This window comes from Ceratotherium simum, chromosome 2, assembly GCF_057802395.1.
Source record: "Ceratotherium simum simum isolate JZ-2026a chromosome 2, ASM5780239v1, whole genome shotgun sequence".
NCBI lineage: Eukaryota > Metazoa > Chordata > Mammalia > Perissodactyla > Rhinocerotidae > Ceratotherium > Ceratotherium simum.
In genome coordinates, this window is record NC_141901.1 from 38,810,827 (window position 1) to 38,837,806 (window position 26,980).

Consider the following 26,980-nt stretch of genomic DNA (forward strand, 5'->3'; position numbering starts at 1 on the left):
ATATATAGAAAGAAGAAATAAAATAAATTAATAAAATTTTATTACTTAAACTCAAGAGTATGATAACACGATTGAACGGTGGGAGGGAGTTGTTTTGAAGAAAAATAAATGGATGCTGTTATTCGTCTTAGTAAGTTAGTGTTCACCACCAGAAAACAAAAACAGGATGTGTAACTTTCAGAGCAGCATAAAAAAATTCAACCTCTAACAGGGCTATAGCCACTGCTGAGAAGAAGACGGCTGTACCTCCCATGTATTTTGATCTTGGCAAATATGCCAGGGATGACTTCACCAAGGGCTATGGATTTGGCTTAATAAAATTTGATTTGAACACAAAATCTTAAAATGGACTGGAATTTACCAGCTCAGGCTCTGCCAACACTGAGATCACCCAAGTGAAAGGCAGTTTGGAAACCAGGTACAGATAGACCAAATATGGTCTGACGTTTATGGAGAAATGGAACACGACAACACACTAGGCCCCAAGATTACCATGGAAGATCAGTTTACATGTGAACAGGCCTAACGTTTGACTCATCCTTCTCATTTAACACTGTGGGGAAATAAAAGCTAAAATCAAGACAGTATAAGTGGAAGCATATCAACCTGGGCTGTGATGTGAATTTTGACATCACTGAGCCTTCAATCTGGGGCACTCTGTGCTGAGCTGTGAGGATTGGGTGGCTGGCTACCAAATGAATTTTTAGACCACAAAGTCCCCAGTGACCCAGGACAACTTTGCAACTGGCTACAAGATTGATGACTTGCACCTTCACACTAAGGTGAACAATAGGATAGAGTTTGGTATCTCTATTTACCAGAAGGTGAACAAGAAGTTGGAGACCACTGTCAATCTCACCGGGACAGCAGAAAACAGTAACACTAGCTTAGGAATAGCAGCCAAGTATCAGATCGATCTTAATGCCTGCTTCTTGGCTAAAGTGAACAACTCCAGGCTGATGGGTTTCGGGTACATTCAGACCCTAAAGCCAGGTATCAAACGACCTGTCAGCTCTGCTGGTTGGGAAGAATGTCAACGCTGGTCGCCACATGAATAGTTAAGGCTGGAATTTTGAGCATAAATGAATATTGTAAAATCATTTAATTTTAAACTGTTTTTCAGCATAACTATATTTGAAATTTAGTATACATTTTAATATTGTATAGCTGAGATGCGACTATTGCTAAATATCATGCTAGACCTCCAGATTAAAGACGATTCAGCTCAAACGTGTTATAATTTCAGAGGTACAGAGGAAATCCAATTCCAAAAAAAGGTCTTTTCTGGTAGCTATAGACTTGGGGGGAATTGACGGGCCCTCTAGATATATCAGTTTTCTTTTTTTATCTAGAAATGGCTATAAGTGAAAGCTAAAAATGTGTGGGCACTTTGTAAATTCTTATTGAGTAAATGAGTGAAATTGTGACTTCCTGAGAGTTGAAACTTGGTTTCCTACCCTAATTGAGGAGCAGCTCACTGCTTAATGGTGTGTACAAAATCATCTGAAAGGGGCTTTTTTTAGACAGATCTTCATGACCTGTTTCCACTCTAGTCCATCACACCTCTTTTACACCAAAAATAGTCTGCAGAGTGTGGTAGCTGTTTCTTTTGTGCCATTTTGGGGTAGAGAGGGTAGATATGATGAAGCCAATAATTCAGGACTTAATTCCCTCTCATGTGGTTTTTTCCTCATGCACCAGAGTATGAAATAGCTTCCAAGAGCTCCAGCTATAAGCTGGGAAGACTCTTTTCAGCCGTAATCACATGGTTAAAATACTCAGAATCTAAACTGGACTTCTGTTGTATTCTTATCACTTGATTTATTTTTTAGCGGTTTATTTGGTACACTTTTGAGTCTTCTATTTTGTGTGGAATTAGATAATCCTCCTTTCAAATTCTGTAGTTAACATCAAAATAAAACTTGAATAAAATATTGAAACCTTAAAAAAGTAAAAAGAAAGTTCAATCTCTGTAATGAAAACTGGTAGACAAGGGTGAAAAAAGACATGAAAAAGAAAATATAGGTAAACAGAAATGACAAAATAAAACAGCAGAAATTAGATTCCACTAGCAAAATACTTACAATAATTATAAATGAGTTAAACTCAGCAATCAAAAGGCATGGACTCTCAGATTCAATTTTAAAACAAGAACCAAAAATACATTCAGAAATATAGAACACAATTGCTAAACACAAATAATATGATTTCAGTTCAATATAATCAATTTAAATAAATACTTTTTGAATTACTAATTCAAAATCAAACTATTTTTGTCCCCTTTTTACTATTAAAATGAATTTTATGGTGGTAAAATTCTCCTTTTCCACAGATAAAATTCAGGTAGGCCCCATGCTTTTTCTTCACAATCTTAGATAATAGGTAAGTTGCATACTTAATTCTCAATTTATTACTTAGGATGTCACAGTCTCAGATATTAATAAAAATTCAAAACTTGAATTACATCAAATCATCCCCCTTCTCTCAGCCTCAGTGTGTCTCATGCTGAAAGCCTACAGTGAAAAAGTAGTGTTGAATGTGCTTAGTTTCATCTCTTTTTCTCAATTTTATTTCCCCAAGTGGCATCAACAACTTTAGAGCCACCACATGGGAAAGCAAGATTAGAAAAAAGCAGGCTTCAGATCATCTAGGCACACAGATATTTAAAGCTATTGTCTTTCCCTTTTTAGAAGCTCTAATTGGCTAGTATTAATTAATAATCTCTGGCTCTGTCTGCAGTGCCATCCTGGTTTCATCTGGGGTCATTCCATATCTCAAGTGTTTCTCCTGAAAGACCTCACACAACCAGTCTGTCTATAAAGTCATAATATCACTCAGTGAATCATATAGATTCTGTGTCTTCCTGGCTCATTCTCCTACCCTTTCTCCTCAGACTCTCTCCTTCTTGGCATCAGTCACTGTCCCCAGTATTTTCATGTGTCTCTGTGTCTCACAGTGGTGGGCTTTCAGCTCTGGCCCTGAAAAGCCCACCTGCTGAGATGGGGGAGCTACAGCCAGAGTAAAGAAATGGTGAGACTCTACTGTGTAGGAGGGGCTCTGGGCTAGGGCAATAGAGAAAGGAGGAACCTGGAGAAGCGATCACGGATGAAAGGTTTTCTGGCTGCCAGACCCTGCTGAAGCTTAGTTTCTCCCCATAAAAAATGACCCTAAGGGCTGGGAAGGTAGTCCTGGAGACATCTGTGAATCCTTGTCTTCTTCACCAGTGAATCTTGGCAGTGTCAATGAGGTTTATTTCCAGATCTGGGGTACTGATAAGAGCTTCTTGCTCTGTGCCTCCTGCACAAATAGCAGAGGCGTGGGCAGGGTGAAGAACCTCTAGTCCAGGCTCCACAATGACAATGATATGGCATCCGAAAATCCAAGAGTAAGAAGAACTCATAGGAGGCAGCATCTTAATCAGAAATTGACCCTCTGAAAGAAATTGGGAAGCACCACATCTAGTATCTAATTTTAAGTTATCTATGCTTCTGTCCATTCTGTTTTCCCCCAAGTCTTCAATACATTTGTGTCATGTTACATTTAGGTTTAAGTCATCTTTGTGGAGATTAAATTCTGGGCTGAGGCTTGATGTAAATGATATAAGAAAAGATGGTAGCAGCTTAAGGTAGCTGGAGGTAATCTAGAGCACAGAAATCAGAGATATGTGGAAAGAGTGGCTAGTATCCAGAGCCAGATGCCTGACTGAGGTGGAGTGACGATAAAGATAGATTTGTGGATAAGGCTAGTATTTCCCATGGAAAAATGGAAATATCTGGGGCTGGGAAACCTGATCAAATAAATGACTTTATAAAGCAGTCAAAAGGAAATGCTCTTGAGTTACTGAGATATGGACATTAAAATAAAAAGTTGGTTTATATGAAAAGCAGACTGTTAGGCTAAAGAAAGATCTCTTTGGTTACATGTAAAGACTAAGTTAGGGTCCTCTACTTCCCACAATGGAAAGCAAGATAATTTTTACAAATCATTAGGTAAAAGACAACTGAGAAAGCAAAATTATATAAGTTCAAAACATAAACATTCTAACAAAACAATAAGGAGTTACTGGGCAGAGATCTGGAAAAGATCAGAATGCAAAGAGCTGTTTTAGGACAGTTTATGCCCTGTGGCAGTAAGGGGTGGGAGAAGCCAATATAAAAATATTGGCAAGAAGCTGAGCTGAGATTGAGATAGCCTTGTAAGGCTGGCAACAAAAATCAAAGACTAGGGTCTGTAAAGTTCTGAGAACCTAGTAAATCATCCTTTCTTTTGAGTTGAGTTGTCAAAGGAGTCTGCTACAGCTATAAGAGGGAATTGGAAGTAAGCTAGCCCTCATACAAATTGATGCCTGGCTTCAAGTCATTTGGGTGGCCTAGGAAACCATAGTGCTTAGACTTGAATTAAAGTGGTCCCACACTGTTAGTGTCTCCAGAATACTGAGTTTTCGCAAACTGGGTTATAGCAAACTAAATGTGCCGGGGAAAAAATAAAATCAACTTAGACTTTAAGTTAGAAAATTTCTGTAAATAAATCATCAAGTGCAACATGCACACAAAGATAGGCACAGAAGGAAACAGGACACTGTGAGTAACAATCAGAAGAAACAAGAGAAAAATCAAACCTTTGGCTAGGCTGATTAAGATGAAAAAAGAGAGAAGGCACAAATACCCAATATCTGGAATGAAAAACAGGCCATGCTTATATATTCTGCAGTTAGTAAAAAATAAAATAAAAGGATAATACGTAATTTTATCAAAAAATAAAAATTAGATGAAATGGACAAGTTCCTAGAAAAACTGTTATTTTTTCCAGGAAGAAAAATTGAACAATAAACTGAAAAGGATATTGGAAGAAATAGAATACCTAGATTGTGCTGTAACTATTGAAATTGAACCAATGATTTAAAACTTTCTATAAAGAAAACTCCAGGCTCTGAACAGCTTTGCTTAGTAATTCTAGAAAATATTTTGAAAGAAATAATACCAAATTTACACAAATACTTGCAAATGTTTGAAAAAGGTAATATACTTCGCAAGCATAATTTTTATCACATTTGTTGCCCTTCGCTGATAGAACTTGTGTACTTCTTTGCAGATTTTTAGGAATCCTATCTCATTACTCTTTGTATTGCTGATAGTTGCTATTGGAATTCCCAGAAGTTATCACCCACATTGATGAAGCTGCTTCCCCAGGACCATCTTTGCTCCTGTGGGTATCCTCATGGTACTGCTGGTGGGCAGTGGTGTACAATTTTCCCAAAAGACTCAGAAAAAAAAATTTAATCACATAAGACCAATTTTATTGGCATTGAAGGTTGAAAATTTGTTTCTTAGCACAGTTTTACATCCCAAATTAAGTCCAGTAAGCTGTTCAGAGTTTCTGCAGTGAGATTAAAAAACAACATAAGATCCTCTAACAGTTAAATTACAACACTGAGATGCCATAAATTTTACTGTCAACTCCTTCCCTTTTTTAACATCCCTAGGAAGAAATTAAAGTTTAAAGATTAAATTCCTTTGTAAGAAAAATTCCAGACACATTAAAATCAAAATAAATTAAAGTTTTAAATCAAATTATCTTTTGTGAGTTAAAAGTTTAAAGACATTAAAGTAACCCCTCACCTCTGATTTTTCATTCTGCTCAATTTCAGCCAAAAGAAGGTTCTCAATGTCTGGGTGGAGCTGAGATTGTTTGAGTAATTACTGTCTGTACCATCTCATAGAAGACTTGAATAATTTCTTTCAGGACCTTGGCGGTTGTATTGGTTCAATGCCAAGACTCTCATGAGCTACAGTTTTAATACGTTCAAAGAGTTAATAAGACATAAAAAATTATCACAGCACAGGCCCCATACTCACTTACTTTTTTAAAATCCTCTGATTTTAATCTCCAACACTAGAGATGTTATACCAAGCAGACTTATACTCCTAGAACCCATATGTAATGTCTCCAAAGACCATAACAGAGATCTAGTCACATAGGAGGAAAGAAGAGTAGATAAATCCTTTGTTTAACTTCAGTAGGATGCCAGTCAGTTGGTGCCAGTTGATGCCAGTTAACCCAGAACCTTTGAATTTAAACTCAACTATGAGAAATCTTCCAGCACAATATTGACACTAAGCATTAACTATTTTGGGGGTGTGTGGAACCACCTCTTCTGTGTCTTTTTTCCAGTTAAATCTATTCAAAACCTCTTCGTTTTCACTTCCCCATTGAGTGAAGTGCTTCTCATACCTTGGTTCTGAACCGAGTGGGGGATCTCTTAAGTGACATGGCATCTGCACTCTCGAGTAAGCAGACTGGCTGCTGCTTGTTATGCAATTGCATTGGCCTAAGAAGCCTGCAACCTGGGAGACATTTTCACCTTGCCCACTGATTTATTTCAGTGGGGAAGTATATCTCAGCAGATTCTGGAAATGAAAATGTTGTGTATGTTTCTGAAGCCCGTGCCACAATGGGTCCAGTGAGAACTATGCCTTCCCGAATGTGCATCCCAAGAACCTGACTTTCCTCCCCTTATTAATTCCACAAATTTATCAGTCACATTCCCAAAGGATACAGGCAAGATCTGCATGCCCGTTTATAATAACTATGCAATCTTGAAACTTACCCAGTAATTCTTTAAATATTTTCCACTCTTGAGCCTAGGGAACACCACACGAATTCGAGAGTGATCCCTCCAGTTTGCTCCTTGGGTCTGAATACAGGGTGGAATTTGGGGTGACTGATACAGGGAGCCTTTCTAGGCTTGACAGTAGCAATTTAGAGCTAGATCTTTATTGGTGTTTTGTAGCACACAAGGAGTCTTATAGCTAAAAAATATTATTCCAGTCACCAGTGCCTTAAAAAGTTATAGAGATTTCTACTTTCTCTAAAAAAGATTATCTGCTTCAACAATGACTGCCTAAAAAAGCTAAGCAGGCTACCCTGGGCCTTTGTTGAGCCACCTTGTAGCCCCCAAGGCTCTGTTGCTGGGCACACCTCATGGTCATCCATATGCCTACTGAGCACAGTTAAACCTTTGCCTCATTTGTTCCTATTTACAAAGGCCTTCACCACTCTCTTCAGGCCCCTGATGAGGTGCTTGTACCTTTTGCTTATTGATATCCGTGAATGCAGTCTTGCCTCTATAGAAACATCCACTGGCTTATAAACAAAGCCATCACACACTGATGTCACCCATCAAGGTCACAAAACCAGCCTCTTGCTCAAGCTCAGTAAAGTTAAAAAGACCCAGTATGAGCCTCTTCAATCTACAAAATGCCCTGCTCTCTTATTAAAGCCCAAGGCTGAAAGCCACAGGGCCTGGTCCTGCCAAAAGCCTCACCTTATAAATATGTTTGTTCCATATGTTTGTTCTTTTGTTTTTATTTCTGTTAAACTTAAGCCCATGCCCCAGTTGTTTGTGTCTCTGAGAATTTGCTCTCAAAATTCTATATTCTCCCCTACAATGAAGGGCAAGTATATAGACCTGCACTGTATATAGACCTCTCTACCAGCAGTCTTGCATCCGAGATGAAAATCATGGAGCTGAGTTAAGCATATCTCATTTATTATTCCCCAAAATTTACCCAGCAGATAAGTAATTTCACTTCTTCTGGGGCAGGGTGAGTTAAGGAGCAGAGAGAGGAGTAGAGTTGGAGTTGCACATACATGGAAGAAAACAAGTGTTCCCCCAGCACAATCACTCGTTAATTTATTCATGCAAATTAAAAGTGATTCTGTTCAGTTGTTTGCCAGTTTAGCAAATAAAAATACAAGACTTCTAGTTATATTTGAATTTCAGATAAACAATGACTACTTTTTAGTGTAATCGTATCCTAAACATTGTATGGAACATAGTTATAGTAAAAATTATTTGTTTTTTTATCTGAAATTCAAATTTAACTGGGAACGCTGTATTTCATCTGGCAACACTACAATTAATCTCATGCTTTGTGCTAGGTGCTGGCACTATAATGTGAACATGACATAGTCCCTGCCTAATAGAGAGGAAGACAGAAAATCCAATATTTTTGGCACTAGATAGGTAATAACATTCAAAAAGCTGCTTTCTGAGCATCTCTTTCCAACTATAGGAAACAATTGTTAGCAGGAATCATTAACATCTTCACCTTTGACCATGAAATGCATTGTATTTAGTCAAGTATGGAATAAGTCTGAATTTGACACACTACATCTCAAAGCTATCCATATTCAATTGATCCTTCACTTTGTTGACAGCTGTTCTAGGCACAGAGATATCAAAGTGAGCCAAAGCCATTTCCTTCCCTAAAGATGCTTACACTACTGAGAAATATTGTCAAAGAAACAGGAAATTACACTGCACTGTGATGAATTCTGTGACGAAGGAAATGAAAGTGTTAATGAAACATGAGAGGAACACCTAGCCTAAATTCAGAAAGTCAGAGAAGACCTCTTAGAAGAAGTAGCACTCATACTCCATAATTATTAGTTTACAATATGAATATAAAAACACTAATTCAAAAAGATATATACACTCTTATGTTCATTGCAGCATTATTTACAATATCCAAGACATGGGAAAAATCTAAGAGCCCGTAGACAGATGAAAGGAAAGAGAAGTGTGTACACACACACACACACATACACACACATATGTACACAATGGAGTACTACTTAGCCATAAAAAAGATTAAATTTTGCCATTTGCGACAACATGGACAGACTTTGAGGGTATTATGCTAAATGAAATAAGTCAGATGGAGAAAGACAAATACCATATGATTTCACTTGTATGTGGAAGATAGAAAACAGCAACAACAAACAAGTGCATAGATGCAGAGATTAGATTGGTGGCTACCAGAAGGAATGGGGAGTGGGGGGAGGACAAAAGGGGTACAGGAGGACATTTGTATGGTGATGGATGGACACTAGACTCTTGGTGATGAATATGATATAGTGTACATGAAGTCAAAATAGTACACCTGAAATTTATATAACGTTATAAACCAATGTTACTTCAATAAATATATATATGGCAAAAGTTAAAGTAATCAAAACAGTATGGTACTGGCATAAAAACAGACCTATAGACCAATGGAACAAAATAGAGAATCCAGAAATAAACTCATGCATATATAATCAACTTATCTTTGACCAGGGTGCCAAGAATACACAATGGAGAAAAGATAGTCTCTTCAACAAATGGTGTTAGGAAAACTGGATATCCACATGAAAAAGAATAATTTTTTATAAGACTCTTATCTTACATCATACACAAAAATCAACTCAAAATGGATTAAAGACTTAAACATAAAACACAAAACTGTAGAACACTTAGAAAAGAATATATGGAAAAAGCCCCTGATATTGGTCTTGTCAATGATTTCGTGGGTATAACACCAAAAGCTCAAGCAACAAAAACAAAAATAGACATATGAGACTACATCAAACTAAAAAGCTTCTGCACAGCAAAGAAACGAATTGACAGGGTGAAAAGCACCCTACAGAATATGATAAAATATTTGCAAACCATGTATCTAATAAGAAGTTAATCTCCAAAATATATAATGAACTCTTCAACTCAATAGTAAACAAATTTATAATCCAGTTGAAAAATAGATAGGGGCCAGCCAGGTGGCATAGTGGTTAAGTTTGTGCACTCCACTTCAGCAGGCCAGAGTTTACAGGTTCAGATCCCAGGTGCAGACCTATGCACCGCTCATCAAACCATGCTGTGGCAGTGTACCATATACAAAATAGAGGAAGATGGGAACAGATGTTAGCTCAGGGCTAATCTTCCCCACCAAAAAAAAAAAAAAGGCAATGGGCATGGGCATTTTTCCAAAGAAGACTTACAACTGGCTAACAGATATATAAAAATGTGCTCGACATCACCAATAATCAGAGAAACGCAAGTCAAAAACCAATGAGATATCACTTCAGACCTATTAAGAAGGCTATTATCAACAAAACAAAAGGTAAATATTGGCAAGGATATGGAGAAAAGGGAACTCTTGGACATCGTTGGTGGGAATAAAAAAAAAATGACACAGTGGTTATGGAAAAAAGAATAGAAGTTCTTCCAAAAATTGAAAATAGAACTATATGATCTAACAATCTCACTTCTGGGTATTTGTCGAAAATAATTGAATTCAGGATCTTGAAGAGATATTATTAGCACTACTATGTTCATTGAAGCACTATTCACAATAGCCACAATGTGGGAAAAACCTAAATGTCCATCAACAGATGTGTAGATAAAGAAAACGTGGTATACACATACATTGTAATACTACTCAGCCTTAAAAAAGGAAATTCTGCAATATGTGACAACATGGATGAACCATGAGGATATTATGCTAAGTGAAGTAGGCCAGTCACAGAAAAACAAATATTGCATGATTCCACTTATATAAGATATCTAAAATAGTCAAATTCATGGAATCAAAGAGTGGAATTGCGGTTGCCAGGAGGATGAGACGGGGAGTTACTCATCAATGGGCATAAAGTTTCAGTTAAGCAAGATTAAGTTAAATTAAGCTCTAGAGATCTGTTGTATAACATTGCATCTCTAGTCAACAATAATGTATCGTATACTTAAAAATTTGTTAAGAAGATAGATATCGTGTTAAGTGTTCTTACTACAATAAAAAAATGAAGGAAAGAAGAAAAGAAGAGAGGGAGGGAGGGAGGCAGGAACGGAAGGAAGGGAGAAAGGAAGTAGGGAAAGAGGGAAGGAAGGGAGAAAGGAAGTAGGGAAAGAGGGAAGGAAGGGAGAAAGGAAGTAGGGAAAGAGGGAAGGAAAGAAAGAAAACACAATGGAGAATACGCCAGACTCTTTTTGGCTCTTGTGACACTACAGTCTAATGAGAGAAAGGGATGTCATACAATCACGCAAATATATATAGAAAGAAAAAATTTGGTAACTATTGTAGGGGAGGAAGACATATCTTCTACCCACTCTGGGTCCTTCTGGTTTGGCTACGAATTAAATTGACATGAGACAGAATAACAGGAGAAAATCAAACAAAGCCTTATAACATGTATACATGGGAGAAACTCAGGAAAACTGAGCAACTCAATAAATACCATTTTCAGTTAAAGACAAAGGAGGATGTTGGGAGTAGCAGTTTGGACCTTCAAAGGGGAGGAAGGCAATTCACACGGAAACGGTAAAGCAAATGTTTGGTAAACAGAACTTTGATAAGAATGGGCTTAGCAAGGACCTTCTCAGTCTATTGATACCCAGAGTTATCTATGGTGCTGGCCCGGCCTGGGGACAGACATTTATCTTAAATACTTTTAGGCAGTTAGGAGGAAGGCCAAAGTTTCTTTCAGAGTCTTTTTTTCTTAAAAATAATTAAGCCGAAGCAAAGAGACACATTTTGGGGTGGCCAATTCTGATCACCCACCGTCCTACCTTTGAAACTTTAGGAAGTTTCTTTGTCCAGAACCTGAGTGGTAGATTGTTCCATCTCACTGAACACATGTCTTAGTCCTGATAATAGATCAGTCGAATTAAATTCATTTTAGAAGGCAGTGATGCAGGTGGGCTCCCAAAGTTAGTCCTATATTGTGGAAGCAAGCAATCAGGTATTTAATAAGAAGTATTTCTATGGAAACAAAAAGAAAAACAAGGTTAATGCCTGGAGCAAATTATAAACCAGTTTCTGAGTTTAGAGAACAGCCACTTAAGAAGATTGCTCGATGTCAGTGTCAAAGCATCTTTTACAGCTTGAAATGTCTCTGATGATGTCATCAGTTGTTCAGGTATCCTTTTGAGTGGCTTACATAGCAACAGGCATGCTATTGTGGTAATCTCTCTTAAGTTTATATCAAGTTCTCCAGCTTTAGTCTGTAGGGCTTCAAGGACAAGAGTGGTTTCAGATCTCAATTATTCCAAATAAAAATGATGGATAAAATTGGAAGTGTTAGCTTGGAGATTTGTAGCCAGATATTTCAGGAGACTGGAAGAATTCAGGATCCAGTCAAGCTTACAGGTAGAAAAACTAAAACCTCAAAGACAATTAACAAAACTAGGATCTAATATCCACAAATGTATACTATCATTTTTACTGAAATCATTTTTCTTTCTAAAATCACCCTCATTTTTACCAAAAACAGCCAAAATAAGGTTAACTGGTTTGTAAAATGAGTCTAGTTTCAATAAATTTGACTCAATTATTTACATAAGTATGGCAAGAGTAGCAACTGATCATATAGTCTCTCTTTTTTTTTTAAAGGTTTTCTTTATTTTATAATTTTATTTATTTTTTCCCCCAAAGCCCCAGTAGATAGTTGTATGTCATAGTTGTACTTCCTTCCAGTTGCTGTATGTGGGACGCAGCCTCAGCATGGCTGGAGAAGCAGCGCATCAGTTCACGTCCAGGATCCGAACCCAGGCCTCCAGCAGGGGAGCGTGTGCACTTAACCACTAAGCCACGGGGCCGGCCCATATAGTGTCTTTTAAATCTGCTTTGCTGGAACTTTTTACAAGGAATCTCAGATTGAACCTTAAAGGCCTCTCAGGGACAGGAAAGCCAAGCAAAGGACTTCGTCATCAGACTTTCCTGTAATACCTACAGATTTAGGTGAATTCCTCCCTTCTTTTGTGGTTCCCCAAAATATTGAAGTTCCAGGCACCTGCCAGATAAGTGATCTTCCTTACTTACCCAGTAAGGTGGCTGGAAACACTGTAAACAAGGTACCAGGCCAATATTTCCAAGTAGCTTTATTCCATAAAGACCAATCTTTGTCTCTCAAAAGCTGTCTGATCATAGCTGAGTCTATGTATGTTTCTTTCAAATATGACATACCAGTCAAAGCTTGGTCATATAACCAATGTTTCCAATTATGTCCTGTTATTCTTTTTTTCATTGATATCTTAATAGTTTATAACATTGTGAAATTTTGGTTGGACATTACTGTTTGTCAGTCACCATTTACATGTCTCCCTTCATCCCTTGTGCCCACTCCCCAACCCCTTACCCCTGGTAACCACCATGCAGTTCTCTCTGTCCACATGTTGGTTTATTTTCCACATATTAGTGAAATCATGTGGTGTTTGTCTTACTCTCTCTGGCTTATTTCACTTAACATAATACCCTCCAGGTCCATCCATGTTGTGGCAAATGGGACAATTTTGTCTTTTTTTATGGCTGAGTAGCATTACATTGTGTATACATACACCACATCTTCTTTATCCAATCATCAGTCAAGGGACAATTGGGTTGCTTCCACTTATTGGCTATAGAAAATAATGCAGAAATGAACATAGGGGTGCACAAGCCTCTTTGGATTGTTGATTTCAGGTTTGTTGGATAGATTCCCAGTAGTGGGATGGCAGGATCACAGGGTATTTCTATTTTTAATTTTTTTAAGAATAGACGAACACATTCTTATTTAACTTATGCAAATAACTATATTGCCATGAAACAAGAATATTCACTTACTAAGAGTCTCCAAATTCAGGAGGGATCAGGTAGAGAGAAAAAAGTAAATGTTTCAGTTCTGACTACAAAAGTATAATTTGGATTGGTGTCAAGATGGCAGCATAGGTAGATTCTGAACTCACCTCTTCCCATGGACACAACAGACTTACAACTACTCTTGGAACAAATATCTCTGCAAGAGAACTGAAAATTGGATAAGAGGAACCTCTGCAACATGTGACAATCCTGACCGAGGTGGAAGAAACAGAAATTCCCTTCTGGAGAGAAAAAAAGCCACCTTCACAAGCCACAGTGCTTCAGAGCTACCTGGGAGCAATCCAAATGTACACAGACTTCTCTAGAGGAGTGGGCAAACTGAGCAGGGGAGCATTGCTGCTATAAGGATTTTTTGAACCCAGCACAAGTGAAACAAGTGTCATAATATCTGGATTTTCTGTCTACTAACAACAATGGGTAATACCCTCAGAAAAGCTGTCGGACACAAGAAATAAAATGCAGCTCTTAAAGGGCCCATGTACAAATTCACCCATTTTGGAAAGCAACCTAGAATCACTAGAATGAAAGGTGCACAGTCCTTTGGTGAAAAGGGACTCATTTGATAGGCCCTGAGTGCATCTTGGTGAAAGGTGAGACCTCTCCAGGGACTGAGACATTGGTGGCAGCCATTGTTGTGATCTGGTGCAGATGTGCTGACACAGACCCTGGCAGATCCCATTGGAGTTCTTCTCATGGCCTCTCTGCCCAGGGAGCGCCCAACCCACTAGATCACCAATATAATCCAGCTCAGTGATGGCAAGCAGCCACCCCCGGGGACTTGCTCCACCTAACAACAAGCTCTTAGGAACTTGTGCGCCTGCATAGGCTAGGTGACTGTATTCTCTGCAGCTGGGAAAGTAGGTCCATCTCTGTGGGGAAGGGCATGTGTGAGGAGCAGGTGGAGTGTGTGGGGACCCTGGGTGGGGTGACTGGGTCCAATTCAGAGGGTCAGGATATGTACATGGGGCAGGACTGTGTCGACAGTGTGCATAGTCCTGTGGGCAGTAGGAATTGTCAGCTGCAGAAGACTTGTGCTTCTCAAACAGCCACACAGGGGATTGGCCCCATCCTACAAATCCTGAAACAACTGGGTGCTCCCCTTCTGTTATGAGAGGTTAAGGGATTCTATTGGAGATGTAAAAGAAACTTTCCACCCCAAACAAATGGACTGAAGGTATATTTTATTATATAGAGGAGAGTAAAGGCGATAGTCCACAAACAGATACGAATAGATCAAATATTGAGGGAAAAACATCAGCTTGACTGGAAAGGGAAAACATCCACATCGACTGAGATAGCAGCAGATTTGAATAGATCATATAATGAGAGGGAAAAACATCAGATCGACTGGAAAGGGAAAACATCCACATCAACTGAAGGGAAATGACACAAATCAATTGGAAAGAGAAACACCAGGTTGACCGAAAAGAGAACACCTCAGATTGGTTACTCACAACATCCACGCCCCACTGCCGGGGAGAGTCCCTTCAATTGACATGCGTGGGCGGGAATCCGATCCTCAGAGGTCCTGGGCCAGACTTCTCCTCCACAGGTGAGACTCTCACCAGGCCCTGGTTTTCAGCAGTTTATATAAGCAGTTACAGAGTTTACAGAGCAAGCATTCAGTGTTTCCATGCACAAATGGTTATCAGTGGCATACATGAGCTGAGCCTCCTGGCTATTGTCCCAGCCCGGCAGTTGTGTACATGCATTGTTTTCCCTGGTCATCATCCCAGCCCTGCACAGGTGGCCAGTCCGCCCCAGGCCATGATGCCCAAAGGACCTTAAAATTCTTACAAATTGCAACTATCTCCATGGGAGAAAAGCCAGTTCCCGGGAAAAAGGCCAGTTCCCACCACACAGAAATCAGCTTTATATTTCTTTGTGTACTGGTGGCTGTAGGTTAATGGAACGGCCAAACATGGCTCCACTCATGTCAAGACATCTTCCTAGGGCTAGCCCCACTCAGCTTCAATCCTGAGACACCTGAGAGGAGCCTTATAGGCCAGAGGCCTACAGCAATTGTAAGCCAATGAGCCTAACAACCAGCCACGTTGGAGACCTACCAACTTACCAGAAAAACTGCAATAGGAATGTGCTATTAGACCTTGCAACCAATTGTGCTGGGGCTCCCCACACCTGATAAAGAGACTGAAGGGTCCCTAACAGACCCACACAGCTGAACGTTATAATCTGTCAGCCAGGGGGACAACTTAGTCTCCCTGGGCGTCTGCAGTGAGAGAAACTCTCTTACTCAAGGACACACACATAGCACACTGGGTTCACTCCTGGAACATTTGGAACTGGTGACAAGAGGGAAGCACACAGCTGGGCCTCATAAGGCATCTCTTAAATAAGGTCACCTCTTCAAGATCAGGAGATGTAGCTGATCTACCTAATACACAGATACAAGCACAGAGAAAGAGGCAAAATGAGGAAGGAAAGGAATACATTCCAAGTAAGAGAACAGGACAAAACCACAGAAAATGAACTAAATGAAACAGAAATGAGCGATCTATCTGACAAGGAGTTCAAACAAAGAGTCATAAGGATGCTTACTGAATTTGGAAGAATAGATGAACTCAGTGAGAACGTTAACAAAGAAATGGAAAATATACAAAAGAATCAATCACAAATGAAGGATGCAATACTGGAAAAGAAAAATTCACTAGAGGGACTCAAAAGCAGAGTAAAGCATATTGAAGAACAGATCAGCGTGCTGCACAAAAGTCTGCAGGAAATCACCCAAGCTGAACAGATTGGAAAAAAAAAAGAATTTAAAAAGTGAGGACAGTCTAAGGTACTTCTGGGACAACATCAAGCAAACTAACATCCATGTTATAGGTGTCCCAGAAGGAGAAGAGAGAGGCAAGGGGGCAGAGAATCTATTTGAAGAAATAATAGATGAAAATTTTCCTAACCTAAGGAAAGAAACAGACTTCCAGGTACAGGAAGCACAGAGAGCACCAAGCAAGATAAACCCAAAGAAGCCTGCACCAAGACACATCATAATTAAAGTGTCCAGAATTAAAAATAAAGAGAGAATCCTAAAAGCGGCAAGAGAGGGGCAACAAGTTACATACAAAGGAAATCCCATACAGCTATCAGCTGACTTCTCAGCAGAAACCTTACAAGCTAGAAGAGAGTGGCATGATATATTCAAAGTACTAAAGGGAAAAACCCTACATCCAAGAATACTCTACCCAGAAAGGTTATCATTCAGAATGGAAGGAGAGATAAAGTGTTTCACAGACAAGAAAAATTAAAGGAGTTTATCACCAAGAAACCAGTCCTACAAGAAATGCTAAAGGGACTTACTTAAGGGGGAAAGAGAAGACCACAAATAGGAAAAAATTATCTATTTCCATGATAATAGGGTAATAGATATAAAGGCACAAAAAGGGGTTAGATATGATATCACAAATATAAAATTGGGGAGTAGGGGAGTAAAAGAGTAGAGCTTTTAGAAAGAGGTCAAACTAAAGAGACTATCAACTTAACATAGATTGTTATATACATAGGTTATTATATATGAACTTCATGGTAATCACAAACCAGAAACCTGTAATAAATACACAAAAAACTAAGTGAAAGGAACTCAAACATAGTACTAAAGAATGCCATCAAACCACAAGGGAAGAGAGCAAGAGAAGAAGAAAAGAACAGAGAAGAACTGCTAAAACACACAGAAAAAGTTAAAAAATGGCAATAAATACACACTTATCAATACCTACTTCAAATGTCAATGGACTAAATGCTCCAATAAAAAGTCTTGGCTTGGCTGATTGGATGAAAAAACTAGTGATGAAGATACATATAAATACTGCTATGATGTATAAGGAAAGAGTCAGACACCACAAATTGCGCAGAATGGGATTCCAGTCACATGAAACTCAAAACAGAAAAAACTAATCCATCTGATAGATGCCAGATCAAGGGTTGCCTGGGTGGAGGTATTTAAAAGGGATTTGAGGGACTTTTATAGGATTACTTGAATGTTTTATATTTTAAGTGCAGTGGGTAAAAAGTCATCAGAAGGAATAGTTAAAATATCTGCATTTTATTATATGTAAATTACACTTCAATTAAAAAATAAAGAGATGGGGAAAAAAAGCACACAAGACATATATATATGCTGCATACACACTTCAGACCTAAAGACACTCACAAACTGAAAACAAAGGGATGGAAAAAGATACTGCATTCAAATGACAATGAAACAAAAACTGGGGGAGCAATACTTATCTCAGAAAAAATAGACCTTAAAACAAAAACTGTAACAAGAGACAAAGAAGGACACTGCTTAATGATCAAGGGAACAATCCAACAAGAGGATATAACATTTGTAAATATTGATTTACCAAACATAAGAGCAACTAAATATATAAATCAGTTATTAACAGACATAAAAGGAGAAAGAGACAGTAACACAATAATAGTAGGGCACCGTAACACTCCACTTACACTGATGGATAGATCATCCAAACAGAAGATCAATAAGGAAACATTGACCTTAAATGACACACCAGACCAGATGGACTTAGTTGAGATACACAGAGCATTCCATCACAAAACTGCAGAATACACATTCTTTTCAAGTGCACATGGAACTTTCTCCAAGACTGATCACATTTTAGGCCACAGAACATGTATCCATAAAATTAAGATGACTGAAATAATACCAAGCATCTTTTCTGACCACAACAGTATGAAACTAGGAATCAACTACAGAAAGAAAATAGGAAAAGTCACAGGTAAGTGGATTTTGAACAAAACGCTACTGAACAACGATTGGCTCAATGAAGAAATCAAAAGAGAAATAAAAAAAAAATACCTGGAAAAACAAAAAAGGAAATGAAAATATGACATGCAAGACTTTATGGGGTACAGCAAAAGCGGTTCTCAGAAGGCAGTTTAGAGCAATACAGGCCTACCTCAACAAACAAGAAAAATCTCAAATAAGCAATCTAACAGTGCACCTAAAGGAACTGGAAAAGGAAGAACAAAGAAAGCCCAACATCAGTAAAAGGAGGGAAACAATAAAACTCAGACCAGAAATAAGTGAAACAGAGACTAAAAGAAATTAGGAAAAAAATCAATAAAACCCAGAGTGGGTTCTTCGAAAAGATAAACAAAACTAACAAACCTTTAGCTAGACTCGCCAAGTAAAAGAAGAGAGAAGGCTCAAATAAATAAAATCAGAAATGAAAGAGGAGAAATTAGAATGGACATCTCCGAAATACAAAAGATTAAAAAACAATACTACGAAAAGCTGTATGCCAACAAATTGGATGATCTAGAAGAAAGGGATAAATTCTTAGAATCATACAACCTTCTAAAACTGAATCAAGAAGAAAAGGAGAATTTGAATAGACAAATAACCAGTCAGGAGATTGAAACAGTCATCAAAAACCTCCCCCAAAATAAAAGTCCAGGACCAGACGGCTTCCCTGGTAAATTCTACCAAACATTCAAAGAGGACTTAATACGTATCCTTCTCAAACTCTTCCAAAAATTTAAAGAGGAGGTTAAGCTTCCTAACTCGTTCTACAAAGCCAACTTCACCCTGATACCAAAACAAGACAAGGACAACACAAAAAAAGAAAATTACAAGCCAATATCACGGATGAACATTGATGCAAAAACCCTCAACAAAATACCAGCAAATCAAATGCAAAAATATGTTAAAACAATCATACACCATGATCAAGTGGGATATATTCCAGGGATGCAAGGATGGTTCAACATCCACAAATCAATGGGTGTGATACACCACGTTAACAAAATGAATAAAAACTACATGATCCCCTCAATAGATGCATAGAAAGCATTTGACAAGATAAAGCATCTGTTTATGATAAAAACTCTGAATAAAATGAGCATAGAGGGGAAGTACCTCAACATAATAAAGGCCACATATGACAAACCCACAGGTAATATCATCCTCAATGGTGGAAAACTGAAAGCTAGCCCTCTAAGAACCAGAACCAGACAAGGATGCCCACTCTCACTTCTCCTGTTTAACATAGTATTGGAAATCCTAGCCAGAACAATCTGGCAAGAAAAAGAAATAAAAGGGAGTCAAATTGGAAAGGAAGAAGTGAAACTGTCACTATTTTCAGAAAACATGATTTTATATATAGAAAACCCTAAAGAATCCACCAAAAAACTTTTAGAAATAATAAATGAATATGGTAAAGTTGCAGGTAAGAAAATCAACACACAAAAATCAGTTGCATTTCTATACACTAACAATGAAGTAGCAGAAAGAGAAATTAAGAATACAATCCCATTTACAATGGCAACAAAAAGAATTAAATACCTAGGGATAAACTTAACCAAAGAGGTCAAAGATCTGTAGAGTGAAAACTATAAAATACTGTTGAACGAAATTGAAGAAGACACAAAGAAATGGAAAGACATTCCTTGTTCTTGGATTGGAAGAATTAAAATGGTTAAAATGTCTGTACTTCCTAAAGCAAAGTACAGATTCAATGCAATCCTTATCAACATTCCAAAGACATTTTTCACAGAAATAGAACAAAGAATCTTAAAATTTATATGGAACAAGAAAAGATCCCAAATAGCAAAAGTAATCTTGAGAAAAAAGAACAAAGCTGGAGGTATCACACTCCCTGATTTCAAAATATACTACAAAGCTATAGTAACCAAAACAGTAGGTTACTGACACAAAAACAGACACACAGATCATGGAACAGAATTGAGATCCCAGAAATAAACCCACACACCTATGGACAGCTAATTTTCAACAAGGGAGGCAAGAACATTCAACAGAGAAAGGAAAGTCTCTTCAATAAATGGTGCTGGGAAAACTGACCAACCATATGCAAAAAAAATGAAAGTAGACCATTATCTTACACCATACACAAAAATTAACTCAAAATGGATTAAAGACTTGAATGTAAGACCTGAAACCATGAAACTCCTAGAAGAAAACATATGCAGTACACTCTTTGACATCAGTCCTAGCAACATATTTTCAAGTACTGTGTCTGACCGGGCAAGGGAAACAATAGAAAAAATAAACAAATGGCACTACATCAAACTAAAACCTTCTGCACAGCAAAGGAAATCATCAACAAAATGAAAAGACAACCTAACAATTGGGAGAATATATTTGCAAACCATACATCTGATAATGAACTAATTTCCAAAATATATAAAGAACACATACCTCTCAACAACAAAAAAACTAACAACCCAATTGAAAAATGGGCAAAAGACCTGAATAGACATTTCTCCAAAGAAGATATACTGATGGCCAACAGGCACATGAAATGATGTTCAACATCATTAACTATCAGGGAAATGCAAATCAAAACTACAATGAGATATCACCTCACTTCTGTCAGAATGGCTATAAATAACAAGACAGGAAACAACAAGTGTTGGAGAGGATGTGGAGAGAAGGGAACTCTCGTACACTGCTGATGGGAGTGCAAACTGGTATGGCCACTATGGAAAACAATATGGAGATTCCTCAAAAAATCAAGGATAGAACTACCATATGATCCAGCTATTCCACTGCTAGGTATTTTTCCAAAGAACAAGAAAACACAATAGGGTAAAGATACTTCCACCTCTATGTTCATTGCAGCATTATTCACAAAGGCAAAGGATTGGAAGCAACCTATGTGCCCATCAAGGGACAAATGGATAAAGAAGTTGTGGTATATATACACACAATGTAATACTACTCAGCCATAAGAAATGATGAACTCCAGCCATTTTTGACAACATGGATGGATCTTGCAGGTATTATGCTAAGTGAAATAAGTCAAAGGGAGATAATCAAATACTGTATGATCTCACTCAGAAGCAGAAGGAAAAAAACAACAACAAACAATCACATAGAGACAGAGATTGGATTGGTGGTTACCAGAGGGGAAGGGAGGAGTGAGGAGAGTGAAAATGATGATTAGGCACATGTGTGTGGTGATGGATTGTAATCAGTCTTTGGGTGGTGAACATGATGTAATCTATACAGAAATTAAAACATAATGATGTTCACCTGAAATTTATATAATGTTATAAACCAATGTTACCACAATAAAAAATTATTACATCAAATTGTTATCTCATTGTTAGCTTATGAGAAAAGAGAAATAGTTTTTCTTAAATCTTAAAAAACAAAATATTCTTTTTAGAAATGAGCAATATTTTAAACAAAAAGTCATAAAAGTCGTAATCATCTACATCAGTGCATTCAGTCTTGTGTAATTGATTTTTGATCTTAATCTTCTGTTAGCAGTTTTATGGGACCATCAATTTCTCGGTTAGAGTTTTGTAATTTCTTACCCAGTTCAGTTTTATAATCTGAAAGTTTGTCAGAAACCTGTATTCCAAAGTAAATGTCAGAGTCCTTTCCATGAATCTCTCTGAAGAGGAAAATATTTGCAAAAGCATCAGACTAAAATAATAACTATCTGTAAACACCAAAAGACTTAAGAATGACAATTGACAATGAAACTTTGTTATCTCGGTTGCATACAACACTTTAAGATAGTAACTAGAATTATGACTGATTACCAGGACAGATCAGAATTCTAGGAATGATATATAATTTTTAAAACACGTATATTAGTAACATTTACCCACATAATACTGTAGGTCCCTTTCAAACAATGCTTAGTTATCTACCTAACCATGGAGATAATTAAACATTTTCAGGTGAATGTAGAAGACTAAATAGCTGTAAGAAAACTCTTAGCACCTGTGATTAAAAACCTGATAAAAACAATACAAGAAATTTATTTTGATAAATCATAAAACTCCTACCCTTCTGGCAGACTATTCAAAGAAAAAACCTTTCATAATCTTTTTACCAAGAGCAGACTAAAACTTTAAGAAAATTATCCTTTTAAGAGAGGATAAAAAACAAATTCTAATTTTGCACCAGTTTACATTTTTTTTTTGTGAGGGAGATCATCCCTGAGCGAACATCCGTGCTAATCCTCCTCTTTTTTGCTGAGGAAGGCCGACTCTGAGCTAACATCTACTGCCAATCCTCCTCATTTTTTTCTTCCCCAAAGCCCCAGTAGATAGTTGTATGTCATAGTTGCACATCCTTCTAGTTGCTGTATGTGGGACGCGGCCTCAGCATGGCCGGAGATGCGGTGTGTCCGTGCGTGCCCAGGATCTGAACCCGGGCTGCCAGTAGCAGAGCACACACACTTAACTGGTAAGCCACTGGGCCGGCCCACCAGTTTACTTTTGATATTAAAACTCATTTAATTAATTTATTTTAATCTTACTCAATTTGACCACATACAAAACTCTTTTTTCAGAATTCCTCTTTTACAAATCTTTTATAACTTTCTTTTTATAGTCAGAATTTGTCTCATGCCCTCCTTTTTTCCTTCTAGTACTTTATATCAAATTTTCTTTCTTAACCAACCAAACAAAAGTATTTCCATTATTTATACCTTCTTTAATGAAAAAATACCTCACTTTCCTTGAATTCAAACATATTTTCCTTATTTTTTTTAAGTAGCTTTAATCACATTAGAATTTTTAACCCTTGGAAAATTTAATTTTTAGTGAAAACTAAGTAAGCAATTATAAACCTTCTTTTACATTAGCATTCTGTGGCTTGGAAAATTTATAAATGCTTTTTATAATTTCTGGAAACATGTTACTTTATAACACAATCTTTTAATAAAATACAAGGCATGTTTACCAATAGACCCAAAATACCTTTTAGTTTCTCTGTAATAAGCAGCCAAAAGTAGATAAACTTACATTTAGTAATTAATATCTAATATCTTATCTTATTTCAAAATGATCTAAATACTTAATGAATTTTTATCATTTAATGTAACCTAGCAAAACTTCAAAGTATCAAGTAAACAAAGAGATTTTGGAAGCTAGATTAAATGCATGTCATAAAATATAATTATTGCTAAAAGTTTATCTATAAATTCTAAATCATTTGTTCCAAACAATTATGTTTAGATTACACAAGAAAACTTCATGAGACATTAGACAAAAATAAGCTGTTATTTTAAGTTATTATTTTTATTAACCAGTTTTGTAATAAAGATAACATCAGCTTCTTTGACCAATAAATGTAGAATAAAGGCTGCATGTCTGCATCGTATCCAATGCTGATAACTCTAGAGACACGCCTATTTTAATCAAACCAACAAACTTAAAGCATTCGTTTACCAAAGATTATTTCATATCACATTAACTTGAAAGACATGTAAGCATTTACTTTAAGTCAATTAAACAGAGGTCTTAATTTTGGCTATAGCATCCAGAGCTAAAATATCACACACGTATATAATACATATAGACACACATAAACACACAGGAAGAGAGACAGAGATGTTAAATTTTTGTTATGAATCAGGTGCAATACAAAACTCACTAGTTTGTGAGAAATATTTGCATTTCAAAGAATACCTTTCAGGTCCTAGAGAAGATGGAGCATAAAATCTACATCATATAGGCACAGAGAAAGTAGTCAAGCTTTCTTCAAGATGGAGTTTGTGGGGCTTATTTGCCTTATCTGTTTCTAATGTTTCAATCTTTTGTCTCAATATCTAGGAGCATTTTGAGGAACAGGAGGTTTTGGGATTGGCAAAAAACAGGTGAACTTTTAATTGATTTCTAGGGCCATACCTCCAGCCTTGCATAGATTTGTAAGACAAAGATGGTTGCTTCCAGTTCCCAAAAGAACTGGATTACATTTCGAGTGACAAAAAGAGGTTGATCCACCCTGCCAGCTACATTGTTTTTCTAATTGCTTCTTTATATCAGGGAAATTTTTAACTTAAGAGGTGAATCAAAGATTTGTATGTTCTAAAACTGCAGGACAATGTATCACACCGTTAAAAGTCTGTACAAAGCATTTAACAGAGACCCTATCTTCTAAGTGTACAATTCAACCCTAGACCAATTTACCTTGTGGAGGGGGAGCATTTATTTTATCTTTTTAATTAGTACCTGATATTAGCCTCTAGGTTTTATCTCATACAGTGTGGGCTCAGGCAATCCTATTGACTTCCCTTTTGGGAATTTAATTACCGTTGTCTTAAGGGCAGATTTATATCCTGTTTTACAATCGGACAGGGGAAACGTTCCCCAGGGAGACACAATGTCTATCCCCACAACACAATCTGTAATATAATCAGGCAAAAAGAGATACAATCACTTCACATAAAAGTCCATAAATATATCAATGTCTGTACAAAATTTCCTCTGAATTTTGTCAAACTCTTATACCTCTAGTCATACTTTTCACTAGGACTTTATCAATAGGTCTTGGTCTTATAATTTTGGACAAGGGAAACATTCCCAGTCAGACATTTTAAAACATACTTAGGCAAAATTGATATAACCTCTGTATATAAAATTAGCTCAAACATTCCAACCTTTATAATGTTATCAACACTGACACGTTTACATTTTCTCAATTTAATTGTAACCTGAGTTGGGGTCTTAAGGCTAGTCATTACTTGTTTTGTATTTCCTTTTTTTAATTTGGCCTTTTTATATGTACCAATAAAACAATTATGATGAGAGCTCCCATAATTTTTCTTCCCCAATTTAGAAGTTTTCCCAATTTCAGTGATCCATCGTCTGGCCACATTGATGAGTAAGATCTTAACAGTGACTCATACCTATAAGCTTAACCATGGATGCAAGAGGTGTCCCCAAAAGAGATCCAGAAAACTCACTGCCCAAAATAACCTAAGAAAGCAAAGGCCATCATTGTACAACAAGCAATGAAGGTTGAGATGACAAAAGCCCCTAATGAAAGCAATTGGGACCCCTTATTACACACTTCCCTGAGAGCTGGCACAGCCAGACAAAGAGAGTGTGTCCCAGAACCCCAGTCTACTCAACTGACCACCAAGATACATGTCAGTACATGTATCCTCTAGATGGCAGAGACCAACGAGGTCACAAAGCCAAGCTCTCAAGACATAGAACAAGACAAAAGAAAAACCTCATCTGATATACATGTTAACAGCTTTGGCTAAGCCTTTGGTCTCTTGGAGCCAGAATAATACCTAGGAGGGAGGTGCCACATGGTTGGGGATGATGTGTGCTTTACAGAGTACCTCATTGTTGCATGGACATTTTCTTGAAGTTGGTGGGGGACATGTGTCATCTACCCCATTCTGTGACCCAACTCATCCTTTCATGGGAGACTTCTTGAGGTGGTGAACTCCCTAATGGCTCTTAACTGCTCAACCCACACCCACCAAATTTGTGGCCTTTTTTGTTTCCAGATGCCCTTAGCAACAGCTTTCACCTCGTGTGCATATTCCAAGACAATGGGCTTACAGAGATGCCTGTGTCTTATGACAAATGACAAAAAAGACAGAGACAAGGAAAAACACTATTTCTGGGAGGAAAAGGGTCTACAACCCATGAGTACTCAACCAAATCTCAGAGTCGCTGAGTCCAAGAAGCTAGCTTCATCAATATTTTCTCCTGCTATTCTAAATTTAGAAAAGGAAAAAAACTCACCACTCTCACTTGCACTGGACCCTCAAGGCAGCGATCTGATAGACTGATGTGGTAAGAACACTTGCCTCGTGTAGGCTCTTGTCAGGGGTCCAGGATCTCTCAGTTGCAGTAGTCCAGGAGTGAAGAGCATCCAGCCAGTGAAGTTTTATCCTGTGCAAGTTGCCAAACTGTAGGGGAGGAAGACATATCCTTTACCTACTCTAGGTCCTTCTGGCTGAGCTATGAATTAAATTGACATGAGACAGAATAACAGGAAAAAATCAAACAAAGCCATATAACATGTATACATGGGAGAGACTCAGGAAAACTGAGCAACTCAACAAAATGGTGGAGGGTCTAATCTTAAATGCCAGCTTCAGCTAAAGACAAAGGAGGATGTTGGGAGTAGTTGTTTGGGACTTCAAAGGAAAGGGAGGTAATTCACGTGGAAAGGAAAAGCAAATATTTGGTAAACAGAACTTTGATAAGAATGGGCTTAGCAAGGACCCTCCCAGTCTATTGATACCCAGAGCTATCTATGGTGGTGACCTGGCCTGGGGACAGGTCTTTTATCTTAAATTCTTTTAGGCAGTTAGGGAGAAGGCCAAGGTTTCTTTCATAGTGTTTTGTTCTTAAAAATAATCAAACCAAGACAAAGAGACACATTTTGGGATGGCCAATTCTGATCCCCCACACTATCATGGGGGAAAGAATGGAATGCTATTTGATTAAAGAGGACCTCTTTCCATTATAAACTCAAGATGACCTCCCCAAGGAAGAAACATTTGACCTGAGATTATTTTATGTTTCTGATATAAAGGTGTCTTTGAATGGCCCTAAATTTCCATCCTGGTACTTAGATTGTTGAGAATGGTCTGTCTCTACGTCTAGAGCATGCACTCCCAGCAGTGGTGTTATCATCGTTAAGGCAGCAAAAATTGATTCTTGGAAGGCAAAAAAACCTTACTATTTTTAGGTATAAAAATAGGTATATATACAGTACATAAACAGATATATAGTATATCTGTGGTCTTAATGTTTCATGG

General features: G+C 37.5%; 1 protein-coding gene and 1 pseudogene across 1 annotated transcript in view; both read left to right on the top strand.

Annotated features, from left to right (window-relative positions):
• Positions 1 to 245: 245 nt before the first annotated feature.
• On the top strand, positions 246 to 1,062 carry LOC101391010 (non-selective voltage-gated ion channel VDAC1 pseudogene; annotated as a pseudogene).
• A 110-nt stretch (positions 1,063 to 1,172) lies between these two features.
• The window catches only part of FCRL3 (Fc receptor like 3), a 59,225-nt gene continuing 33,417 nt past the window's right edge, over positions 1,173 to 26,980 (top strand). Inside the window, exon 1 of the mRNA XM_087417606.1 lies at positions 1,173 to 1,248. Coding sequence (XP_087273732.1) covers positions 1,173 to 1,248 — 76 coding nt within the window. The remainder of the gene's footprint in view (positions 1,249 to 26,980) is intronic.